Below are 13,766 nucleotides of genomic sequence, written 5' to 3' on the forward strand. Positions count from 1 at the left end.
AGCTGTGTGAGAAAGTGTAACAGAGAACAAAGATGTGTATTAAAAGACTGAAACTGCTATTGTATTCGAACTGATATGGAACCTTGAAGGAGTAACTTTACAGAAAGACATTACGTCTGACCAGCTGGATAGCAAGGCTGTATTGTATCTAGAGGAAAAGTTTTTTTTAAATATACAGCATCAACAGTTTTATGAATAGAGGACTGTAAGCTAAAGTGATGTAGATGCCCTGTGACATATCACGTCAGTAAGGTGGGCATAGCTTAAATGTTAAACCTATATAAAATTGTGTGCTTCCTGTTTCATGTCAGACAAAATTCTGTACTTGTACGTTTTTTGCCTCCTGGTGTACACCAGTAAACTTTTTAACCTGAACCTCCTGTGTATTGAAATTTTATTTTATTTAACAGCATGGATGGACTACAACAAAGCATTTGGCAGCATCCCATATTCATGTATAATAGGTTCATATTTTCATAGGTTCATACTAGGCTATCTGCCCGAGGGCATTTATAAGCCTAGCCCATAGTTTTGTGGCTTACGCCACCCCTTTAGTTTGGAGAAACTATGCCCATTATTTTGCTGTGCCTCTGTCGATCAGTGACACTGAGGTAACCCCTGGGGTGTATCTGCGATCTCCCATCCATTGGTCAAGATTCCTCTTGAACAAGGCCAGCGAGGTGCTCTGCCTCACATAAACCGGGATTTTGTTCCACAGCATAGGGAGTCTTTGGGTGATGAATCTATCCCTCCAGCACGTCCTATTAATAACCGTGTCGAGGTTTAAGTCTCCGCCCTTGTGGCTCTGAGGATCTAGATTTTTGAGATGAAGCATGTTCATCAAATCTGGGTTTGACATGGCCTTGTATGTCAGGCATAGGTCACCTCTGAGCAGCGGTAAGCAACTGAATATAACTGGAGTTCTTTCAGTCGGGCAGCATAAGACAGATTTTTGAGACCCTTTATCCTTTTGGTGAGGAACTTTTGTGGCCTCTCCAGCTGCTGCAAGTGTCGGGTCAGATACATTCCGAATGGGGCATTGCACTCGATCATTGGTCTGATGAGTGATGAGTATAGGGAGACTATGACTTCCCTTGATCTAGATGTGAATCCCTTCATGATAAGGTGGGCAATGTAGAAGGTCTTCCTAACTACTTTAGCAATATGAGTGTCGAATGAAAGGCTACTGTCAACCTGGGTTCCCAGGTCCCTAATAACTTCTTCTGTGTTCAGGGGATTGCCACCTATATGGTAGCTAGGGGTTACCTTATTTTTCCCGAAGGGTATGACTATGCATTTCTTGGCATTTAACTTTAAGCCATGGCTCTGGCACCAGTTATCCGTTTCTGTGAGACCCTTCTGAAGGATATCTGTGTTGGATGTGTTTTCAACTACGGCGCCCAGTTTGGAGTGCTTACAGATGTGCTTACAGGAGTGTTTACAGATGTAAATGATACACCCTACACTGCAGTGACTATGAAACAGTGGCAAACCACTTTGTAGCTGAGATGGACAAAGGTCAAATTATTATCTCAGGGATAAAAATTCAAAGGGGGATATTCCAGGTTGGTTCTTTGTCACTGCTGCTGTTTTGTCTTGCCATTGACCTATTAGGCTGCTTACTTGACATATTAATCTATGGCTACAGTTTAACTACCAGAAACCAAACTTCTTTGAAGACATCTCATTTACTTTTTATGAATGACTTAAAACTGTATAGTTCGTCAGATGAGAAGCTGAAAGCATAACTACAAATGATTAAAACTTTCTCAGATGATACAGGAGTGACATTTGGTCTTGATAAATGAGCAAAAGCAATTTTTAAAAAGGGAAATCTGCAGCACCAATAAAATATCAACCTGGGACAGAAATGTGATATAAAAGAACTTGAGCGCAAGAGGGAATGTATAAACATTTGGGAATAGATGAAAGGTTAAAAAAAACATGAACAAATGAGAGTAAAGCTCAATATGGAATATTTCAGAAGACTAAAACTAATATTGAAAACTGCCGTGACACCTGGGAATAAATTGAAATCTATAAATCAGTTTGATCTTCCTGTTCTAATTTACAGTTTTGTGGTGATTGACTGGCCTCAGAAAGTACTGGATCAATTGGATATGAAAACAAGAAAAATGCTTCATGCTTATTAAATGATACATAAAAAACAATGCATATGAAGATTATATATTCCTAGCTCTGAAGGAGGCATGAACCTCCTTGAAATTGATTGCATGTATAAATCTGCAATCCTGGGGCTGCACACATATTTGCTGACATCAATGAATCCAACACAGTGAAAGTTTAAAAAACATGAAGAGAAGAAGTCTAAGATGATAACTTTGCTAAGTTTAGTAGTGCTTCATAATCAAGTGGGAATAGAAATCAAAACAGAAGTAGATAAAAATCAGATAACAACTAAATGCGCCAAAAAAATGAAAGACAATAAGGAAAAAGATCAGACGAGAAGGAAAAAATATTGGTAAGTTCACAAAAATAATGGCAAGCAGAGAAACCTTCTGGAACAACCTCACACTGACCAAGATTTGTTGCAAAAATGGTTAAGGAAAAGGGAACTGAAACCAAAAGATGAAAGATTAATAATGGAAGTCCAGGACAGTAGACTACATATGCGTTAGTTTACAACAGCCATTGAAAACGTAAAAAAAAAAAAGACAAATGCAGGTTCTATAAAAAGAACTGGAAACAGTTACACATCCTGTTGGGTGTGATACACTCATGGCAGAGGGCATGTATAGTGAAATGCATAATAATGTGGCAAGAGTTTTGCAGTGGGGATTGTGTGAACATTATAATACAGAAGTAGCTGAGAAGCACTGGAGACATAAAACACAACACAGTATAGAGAATGATGAAGTTTATATCACATAGGAACACCCATTAACAACAGTTCAAAAACAGATGCAAGAAAAACAGACATAGTATACTGTCCATAAAAAAAGAAAAAAAGTAGTATTGATCACTACAATTGCTACACCCAGTGATTACGGTGTCTTGCTTACAGAGTGACAGTGAGTCACAAAATAAAAGGATTTATAGGCAGAAAAAAAGAACAATGTGAAAGAAACATACCCAGACACTTCCAATGGAAGTAGAAGCAACGGGACAAAAAAAAAAAAAAAAGAATTCACAATTGTCCTGAAATATGCTATCAATATTTGTTACCCCATATGAATTACAGAAGGAGGCAATTCTGGGCACATTGTGAGGGCTGAGAAGAGCCCTTTTGGATAACAGTACTAATTTTATAAACTCAAATAATACCCTGACTTAGGAATTGAGTCCATTCCCATCATAATATTAGAAAACCAAAACCCTAGGAGAAATTAAATCAAAGAAATAAAAACACTAAAAAAGTCCCTGTAGTCACAGATTAATTGAAAATGCACAGAACACAACAATGTATAACTGCCCATTGTATTTTTTTTTTTTGTGGGAGATAAGAAATCCCTGCCTCATAAAAGACCACACACTCCACATACCTTTTAACCCTAAGCTTTGCCACCACATGTCTAATCTTAAAATGAGTCCTGAACTTCACCATAACCCTAAACACTGAGTCCTAAATCATACACTATATCTGATAATAACTCTGGTGTTAATTTAACTGTAGTCCCTATGAAAACTAAAATCTCATTCCTAACCCTAACCCAATCCCAACGCAAACTCAAGACTCACTGAAATGTTCAAGTGTAACAATAACAATACAACCAACACTTTGTTCAATGTAACATTCACAGAAATACAATTTGCATTCATTGCAACATTCACATACATCAGATTCAACCAAACAGCCTACTCTATGCTCTACTTGTCAAAAATGTCCACAAACAAGTAACCTGTTCCCACGCTTTCAACATGGAAACACTCTATTTCAAAATATAGAACAATGAGGGGAATGTAAGAATTTCAGCAGTCATCATAGCTGATCTGTAGCTTGCTACATTAAAACACACATGGGAAAAGCAAATATCAATGTATCACAAAAATGTGTATTCATTAAAAGCCTTCATAATGTCTTTTGTACTTAGTCACAATAAATTTTGACTTGTTGCATTAATATTATTAGTATACCACATTTGCCAGTCACACTTTTTCATTGCTGTATTGTGTGCCTATAAACACTGAGTGAATGCCATTGTAATAGCTGCAACATTTCCTAAATAAAATTGAAAAAGCCATAGTTATAAACACAACTACATGCTAAATATCCTGATAATGGACTTTTCATATTAGTATATTTTGCTCTTGTAATATCTGAATAAAAAAATTGTTATGACAAAAATCACCTCATGCCATCAATCTCTGTTTGATCTATAATATATTGTCTGATATGATTCTGTTTCAAAGTCTATGACTTGAACACACTGCTTGGGGCAATAACAATAGCATGAGAAATCTAATACAAAAAGTAAACCACTACAAAAAAGTTGGAAATACAATACACAATGTCTTTCAAGATTATGAAACATTTCGCCTTTACAACCTCCCTTACAGTCACAAAAAACACAGTCATTAACTTCCTTCAAAATAATGTTGATATATAAGGAAAGTGAAAATATTAAAATTGGGCTTAGCAGGATAAATCCCTTATTACATCCCAGGTGACCTGAGCTTGAGCAGTGGCCTGGCTGGGAAGGATAGGAGTGAGCTGCCCCTGCCATTGCACTCATCTCATATGGGTGACAGACAGGAGTGAGCTGCCCCTGCCATTGCACTCATCTCATATGGGAGGTAGACAGGAGTGAGCTGCCCCTGCCATTGCACTCATCTCATATGGGAGGTAGACAGCACCTGCTTGCCAAAAGGGTGTACCTAGCTGAAGAACTAGATATTATTTGATGGAGGTCATGTAAGTCAATCATGTGTTGTCACTGTACTTTGCACCCATAGAGCTGAGGTGAATCCAGCATGAACAGGAATGCTTCCCCTTGCAGGACAAAAGTAGTGGGCTCAGAAGAGTTGCCCAAGAGGAGGGAGTGCTTCCAGTAAAGAGAGGACAGACTGCCTCCAATGATCAGCATGTTGACTCTGCTCACAACTTAACACCAGACTCTTACCAGGGAATGGAAGTAGTGATCAGGATTCCCAGGTGATAAGGGCTGTAATGCTCTTCCCAGTTCAGGAATCCATGCTTTCCCTGTCCCACGAATGAATGGGCAATGATATGTGGAAAAAGGAGCCATCGATCAAGGTCCTGGGAGGGTGCAAAACAAATGGGGTTACAGCAGTCAAGCTTCTTGAAAGTCGGCAAATCATAAGGTCAGATTAAACCTATGAGCCTAATGACTTGATTCAAAAAGTAAGATTGATTTCATTCTGTAAGGGTAAGCAGCCATTATAGCTCAACTTCTGCTCTGTCATTAAAGGCATAGTCCTCACTTATAGAAATCATTTACAAAATTGCACATTTTTCACCCGGGACCCCACCCCATTTATTACAATTTGTCTATATAAAGTTTAACACCCACAGTATTCTGCATTCTTTCTTGTAGTAGTTCTAATAATTCACAGATGTTTTAACTTTAAAACAGTTGTACTGTTTTTGTAACCCTAACCCAAGAGTTGTATGTTTTAAAGCACTTAAACGTTATTACACACACACACACACACACACACACACACACACACACACACACACACACAAAACATTGCCAGTGCAGTTAACCTGGAATATGCAGTCTCCACTTCTTCACTTTCCAGTAGTTTTTATTTCTTAAATATGTTCATCACATATATCTAGTACTATTTGTCCAATGACTCATTCTCTTTTCTACAGAATCAGGGACAAAGGCCACAGATCTGTCACGCTTTTGCAATATTAACACTAATATTCTCTTACAAAAAGGTGTTTCCTGTAGAATGATACATTACTGTAACTATCACTGCTATGTCAAAAATCAGGACTATCGTGTGAGTGGGGTGACATTTTAAGACAAAATCAGGAATATTCATGAAAGCATGCTACAGCTGCGATGTATGCTACTTCTGCATGCAGTGAAGTATTTGTTGGGCCCCATATCCAGTTGTAGATTCTTTCCACCACAAGAACGATCGGAAATCACAATTACCCAACACGAATAAACAGCACCACAGTTTTAACAATTTATTGTGAACAAACCTCCTGTTCTCCTTATCCCCTTTTCATGGGGACCCACAATCAAGGAGTTTCATTGTTTCAGGTGATATGCAGCTTTCCTTCTCCTTACACACACACACACACACACACACACACACACACACACACACACACACACACAATCTGCTTTTGCATAGCTCTTACCAGGCTCATGTACTCCAGGCTGATCAGAGATCTCTATAACCAGCAGATGCCTGCCTTGCACACTTTTGCCAATGCTGTACAGCCTGCTGATGGATGGACATTGGAGCCACACACCAATCAGAGCCTGCCGGAGTTCGGGGTATCGGTGATATGAAACATTCTGATTAACTGCATTTTCCTTTTGAGCTGATATCTGAAGTACCAGCATTACAATCGTAAAAGAGGGCAAAGATAGCTTCATAATGGTCCAAAAATAAATAGGTAAAGTAGACTGGAGATGTCACCATTCGCCTTTGCATTCAAATCAATAAAGCACTGCAATCCGCTAGCCACGTCAAAAGGATGTGGGTTTAATGATGCTGTAAATTGTTTTCTGCAGTACTGGGCTGAACTCAAACGATGCAGAAAGCTCTCATTCTGCTTAGCCGACTGTCCAGGTTGATCACGTGATCCAGGTTGCCTTAGGCTAATGTGGATGGAGTAAGCCGTAACCCTAGGATATGTGGTATTTCTAGCTGCATTCTTCGGAATGGAATAACATTTGTCCACATGAGCCAGTATTTGTATAACAGTCATACACCTGATTTACTTATAATGCAACAAAATGAGATGTTTCACACCCACATCGTTACCATCACAACAGCCAACGCACAGGTAGACGCAAACGGTTTGCGCATTTGTTAGTCAGGCAGCAGTGGTACATTTGTAGCTAAAGCAGTAAATGGATTATCTGAGAAAATGAAAGAGAACTGGAGTTCTGCCTAAACAAACAAAAAACATACGGTTCCGGCAGATAGGCTGAGGAACCCCTGTAATGTATTTTGCTGAGTGGGTGCTTAATGCACTAGACAGCTACATTAATAAAGGCACCAATGCACACCAAGGAAATCAAGGGATTTTAAAACAATCCGTTAATGCTTTTGTTGTTATTTATCACTATAACTTTCAAGTGTACGTCATTACGAGAAAGGCTCGTCATTTTGAGTCTTGAAAGTCCATGTTCTTCGCAGTTCCACATTGAAAGGCTCTGTCATACATTCGATGTTGCAAGTTTTTTTTTAAACTGATATACATGTTAAATAACGTTGAATCATATTGTTTCAGCAACATAACTTTTAATAAGTATAAAGTAGGGTTGCCACCTTTTCAAATGGCCAAAGTGGGACATTTTCGGGACACACATCAGATTTTACAGGTCGACACATACCCACTGTCAATACAAAGGATAGAACTTTACTTTTTTGCCTAAATAAAAGCTTATTCTTGTAGCAGTTTAGTTGCTTATTCTGTTTCTTGTAACATTTAGGTATTTTAGATACAGAAATAACTATTTTATGCAACTATTACATAAAATATGGGGCATAATTATGTCCTACAATCTCAGGACATTTGCCATTTTTAATATTTTTGGTCAGGACACAACTGCCGAAAGAGGGACTGTCCCTCGCAAAGTGGGACAGGTGGTAACCCTAGTATAAAGTAACGCATTTAACCATCCTGTGAGCTACCTAGTTTAAGTTATTAGTAAGCTGTTAGTAAGTATTCCACGTTTTCATTGTCCACATTATGAGAAGTAGTGATCCATGTTGTCCATTTTGTTACACATTATGAGAGGTTGTATTCCACATTATGCCCATTTGTTTCACACTGTGAGAGGTAGTGTTCCACTTTTTATCTATTTGTTCCACATTTTGCTTCACATTACAAGAGATAGTGTTTCACATTTTATCCAACTGTTCCACATTATGAGCAGTATTGTTCCACAGTTTATCCATTTGTTCCACATTATGGAGGCAGTGCTCCCCATTTTAGAGATAGAAAGTTGACAGATATGTTTATTGCCTGCTTCCAGACACCTGTCATTAAGACAGATGCTATAATTACTACTTCCCAGTTGCCTATAGTTAAGTGACAGCAGCAAGCCCCAAGTTCTTTGCTAAGCTAAAATCTCATGTTGTATAATTAACAATTTGTTAGTGTGAGTACATCAGTAGACAGCAAATGGGTGGCTGGATAAGAACTACTTACTCTGCATGTTTGCTGACCTTAGTTATGTGATAGTATATCAAATAATGGGATCGAAATACTTTATGGACACAAAATGATTTAAAGGATTTCATGACAATGATAATTATGAGACTATTATACTACTTTATATACTATAATTACAAATGATAATTACTGTGCTTTATACTACACACTAATAATTGTTGGACTATTCTACTTCACATAGCTGTCAACCTCTTACCTTCGGAATCATGGATAAATCCAGAAATAATCAGGGACACCTTTTAAAACATTAGTACACTTAACTTGAGAAGTTAAAAAAATAACAGAATGTAAATTTACATGCAATTTCTGAAGTAAAAGATCTCTATAACTCTAATTATTGTCATTCTATATTGTTTAATCCCCCGCCTTTTCTCCAAAATGACAAGTTTTAGAAGAGTTTAGGAAAAACAACAAAGTCTGGAGCCAAAATCAAGGATGGCCCAGAAAATCAGGAATAGTTAAAAGGTATGGTATTTAACACTACAGTTTTGAGCTGAAGATTTCTTCTGATAATGTAGAGGGTTTCAAAAACATGAAGAAAGTGAGCAGGAATTCTACACCAGAAATTCAGCACCTATGTCTCTAATGGACTTGGGTAGACTGTAAATGGTTCATCACCCAGCCCCCCTTATAAATATTGCATTGCCCAAGCCCCTGCTTAAACTAACTATCATGCCAGAATTTGTCAGAGATATGGGATGCATGGTAGGCTTAAAAAGGCCCCAGTGGCAATTAGCCTTGTACGCAGCTATGAATCTATGAGCCTATGAGCCTATAATTCCTGTTCTTTGGTATTTCAAATTTTTTGATTTGTGACGTAATAAAAAAATTGTGTAGCTTATGTGTTAAATTAGATGCTTTTATCAGAAAATTTAACCTTAGAAGAAATGGAACCCTAGGCAGTGAACTCCCTGACACCCCCAACCCCAATCCCCAATGGCCACTGGTAAGCCTCCTGAACCATACTCAATGCTCCCCTTTCTTCCATCATGGCTTCCTACTTTGTCTAGACTTTTTTTAAACACATTGTCTTACTCATCTTTTTTCCTCTGTTTCCAGCACTCCATAACTAGCCAAGACTGTACAGTAATAACTGTGGAGCAAATAACTTAATTAAGCCAAGCATCCAGGGCCACCAGACCACTAGAAGCCACTGAGAGTTATATATGGAAGGTGCACTGAGCTTTTTTCCCAACCTTTTCCCAACTATTTTCTGTCTCATATCACCTACTTAGAGGCGATCTCTGCTTGACTTACAAAGCCATGTCTGACCCAGCCTCTGTTAGAAATGCTACATCTAAAGAAATTCCAATCCCTCCGCACCACATGCTCCAGAAACCTCAACCTCATTACCACAATCAACAGAACATGCTGAAGGGACAGGTTCATAACCCAGAGACTGCTCATGCTATGGAATAGACTTCCCATACATGTCAAACAGAGAGCGTCACTGGTCCTCTTCAAGAAAAATTTTGATGAGTGGATGGGAAATAGAAAATTCACTCTGGGGATCACTGCAGTGGCTCTACTTGACAGAGGCACTAGGAACTAAGGTTGAGTGGCATGATGCCAGGGTAGTCCTATGGGCTAGGCTTGTAAAGGCTCCAGGGCCATTAGCCAACCTTATGATGCAGTGAAGGCCTGAACAAAAAACATAATTAAGGAAAAAAACTTCAATCTATTTTTTTTTTTTTTTTTTTTTTTGCTTTCAGGGAAGAAATAAGTTTTTGTCCAAGGATTAATGTTTACATATGACAAGATAGAAGTTCCCAAATTCTGAAAGACAAATGCTTGCAAGGATGTAAAAATCAGATTTGGGAATTGTGCCTATCTCCCTACCCCCCCCCAAAAAAAAAATAGTCACTTTCTGTATACCCTTCTGGTATTAAATTGAGATGGACGTGAAAGAACAAATGGCCACATTCATATATTTCAGGCTGTTGCCATCATACACATATACATGTCTCTTCACCCTACCCTTAAAAGACACCACGTTTTGTATACCCTTCTGATGTCAGATCAGGATGAAAGTGAAAGAATAAATATTCACTGCAATATATTTCTACTTTTGCTATCATACATATATACATGTCTCTTTTCCCTTTTATTACCTCTTTCCAGACAAGCATCCAAAGGATAGCAACCTGTATCCACATCTGATTACTATGAGGAGACTGAAAAAAATTATTACGGTAATGTATGCCAGACAGTACACTTCCCTTAGACAAGCTATCAACCATCTGAAGTTTTATTTTGAGGAATGTTAAAGAAATAATAACCATAATTCCCATGGCCCCCTTACAAGTTATAGCAAACAGTGTACACCTGTAAGCAAGGCAAGTTTTAGACTAAGTGGGACTCAGAGATAGTAGTTATGAATGTGCCCTCTCCCCCAATAAGCCTCTGTTGGAATCCACTTATGCAGCCAAGGTGGTTAGGGATCACCAGACTCCCGAAAGCTCTGAAAGTCTAGAGGTTTTGTGATAAACTTTACTCCTTATTTTTGAAAGATGATTATTCATTACTGGTTCTTTGATCTGTCTTGTTCTTTCTATTTTTGCTGCTATCCACAAGTGTTATGTATGTACATGCAAATATTGTGTGTGTGTGTCTACAGACAAAAATTGGTGATATTTTTACACATGCACATATATACTGACACTACACCTGACAAGCCAGGTCTAGCATAAGATACACTGGAGGTAATGTTTTACACATGTACGTGTGCAATAACTTTGCCCCCTGACAAGACATATCTATCACAAAATGCACATGTGCATGAGTGTACACACACACACACACACACACACACACACACACACACACATATCACACTCACACCACACTCTTACAAGCAAACTGGAAAAACACCAATTCACTAACTGCATGTTTTTAGGCTGTTGAAAAAATAAAAAGAAAAACAGAACATCTGGACAAAACCCACACAGACACAGGAAGGACATGTAGACTCCACACAGAAAGAGTCAAGCCAAGAACTCAACCAGAGAAATAAGTTCTGGGAGATGGCAATGGTGCTATCTGCACTACTGAGCCAAAGATCGGCAACGTTCACAAACATCTTCCCATGGCCTTCAAGAATGGCTATTTACTGTGAGCTGATATCTGACTGTGATGGAAAGTGAAATAATTTATGGCTGACTTGTTACTCTTAAATATGATGCAAACCCTCCACAAACACACACACACACACACACACACACACACACACACACACACACACACACACATACACACACACACACACACTCACACAAACATATAGATACATAGCAGTATAAGCCATAGCAATGATCATTTCACACTGTATTTCAGAAAATAAAATACATTGTGAGATACTGCTCCTGCCAAACCAAATTAGTGATTGCTTAACAGTGAGCAAACAACAGCATAAGTAAGTCATATATATCCAGAGACAGCCTCACTATCCATCAATTACAGACACTTTATTAGCTGTGAAGACCTCAAATTTCTAATTGTGATTTAAAATGGCCATACTGAAGTATTCTTACTTGCTTTATACAAATGCATACCAGTCCTGCAGAGCTAAATTAATGACTATTTAACTTGATCATACAAGCAGCATGAGTTATTTTCATTCAAATATAACCCTCATACCCAGAAATTACAGACGATTATAACCACTCTCTTGACTGTGTACCTCTCAGTCATCTGTCAGTCAGTGGAAAAAAATACACAATAGCCACAGTATAGTAGTCCAACTGACTTCAAATAAATGCACACTAGCCATTTAAAGCCATATTAATAAATGTTACACTGAGCAAATGGCAAAAGGATTAGTCACTTTCATCCATAGACAACCCCTCACTGCACCTGGCAGTTGCAGTTATAGCCACTTTGTTGACTTGTACACTCCAGGCATCTAATTGTAATAAAAATAAATAATAAAAGGCTACAGTTATGTATTTTAACTTCATTTCACTCAAATAGTAGTCACTGCAAAGTAGTTTAACCTCATTCACACAAATCACATTAGACCTGCAAATCCAGAATAATGAGTAAACAGGAGTAGTTATTTTCACTCGCATTGAGCCCACATCCATGCACAGTAATTATAAGCACTTCATTCACTGTGTAGTACAACTCTGGTGTCCAACTGTAATACAATAAAAAAATAAATAAAATAATGCCACAGTAATATGTGCCAGCTCTGTTTCGCACATTCAGTTTCTAGACAACCACAGAAAAAGTACTCCAATATTAGTCCTGCAAACTGTCTGCTTTCCATAACAACTGGTTTCCTACCAGATTAAAAACATTATCTTGCCGAGGCTTCTAACATGGCTGCACATTGAGTAACAACTTAATTGTAAATCTCCCAGTGTGAAAGAAGAAAAGTCTGCCTGGATATGAGACTGCCCAAGAAGAGATGTTTCAAAAATAATAGAATTAGAGGACAGACCACAAAGGGTAAACCTAAGATTTTCTGCTGTACCAGAGAAGCTGGAAGGAACAGACTGTATTAATTTTATGAAAGCACAAATAAGCAACTGGACAGGTATTCCACAGCAGGAATTGTTAATTGAAAGGGCATATTGTGTGTATGCTTCAAACCTGGATATGATAAAGCAAGCTAGACCTTTAATAGTAAAGATGCAATCCTGCCAGCATAAGGAGTTGATTCTGACAAAATTGTGACAGAAAGACAAAGTACTAAAAGTGGCAGACAGCAGTGTGTTTGTGAAGAATGAATACTCATTGTACACCAGGTAGGAGAGAAGTACAATTATTTTACTATTCAGAGAATGTCAAGAAGCAGGCATGAGATTCAAACTGCTGTATCAAGCTATCTTCAAAATATTCCTCCTTGTAGGGACAAAATAATTTTTTATGATGCACATGTTAAAGAGGAAACACAAAAGTTTGTCCGACAAAAAGTGAGCTGTGAAACAGAAGGAGATTCTGCTTCTTGTTCTTCTGGTAATAAAGACCACAGAGAGACTGTGCAACTAAAACCTTTTGCAAAGTTTCAACATAAAATGCTTGAGAGAAAGAAAAAAAGCCAACTAGAAGAACTGAGAGTACATTGGAAATGAAGCAGAGCCAGAATTTGGTAGATGGAGATGAACAGGAATAAAGCCAGTAACTTGGAAATTGACAAAATAATTATACTTGTGAAAAATAACACCTGTTTACATTAGTATCCTTATAGTTAAAAATATAAAAACATAAAAATATATAACAAAAATAATAATAAGCATTAATATGCTGATCCCATAATCTACCTAACTACCAACTTCCTATTTTTCAAGACTGGTTTCAGAGGAATTTTATTGTTTAACCCTGGACTGGCATGTGCTTTAAACTGAATTATCCATTTCATTTCCATTCTTTCTGTGTAATTCCTAACAACTCCACCCCTAATACTAGG

The 13,766-nt window shown here is 37.9% G+C and overlaps 1 protein-coding gene across 1 annotated transcript in view; it reads right to left on the reverse strand.

Annotated features, from left to right (window-relative positions):
* LOC122789278 (carboxypeptidase E-like) overlaps positions 1-6,965 on the reverse strand; it is a 366,543-nt gene extending 359,578 nt beyond the window's left edge. The window contains exon 1 of the mRNA XM_044056580.1: positions 6,305-6,965. Within this exon, the coding sequence (XP_043912515.1) occupies positions 6,305-6,545 (241 nt within the window). The 5' untranslated portion in view covers positions 6,546-6,965. The remainder of the gene's footprint in view (positions 1-6,304) is intronic.
* Positions 6,966-13,766: the final 6,801 nt, after the last annotated feature.

This window comes from Protopterus annectens, chromosome 14.part0, assembly GCF_019279795.1.
Source record: "Protopterus annectens isolate FY-2018-M chromosome 14.part0, PAN1.0, whole genome shotgun sequence".
Lineage (NCBI taxonomy): Eukaryota > Metazoa > Chordata > Ceratodontiformes > Protopteridae > Protopterus > Protopterus annectens.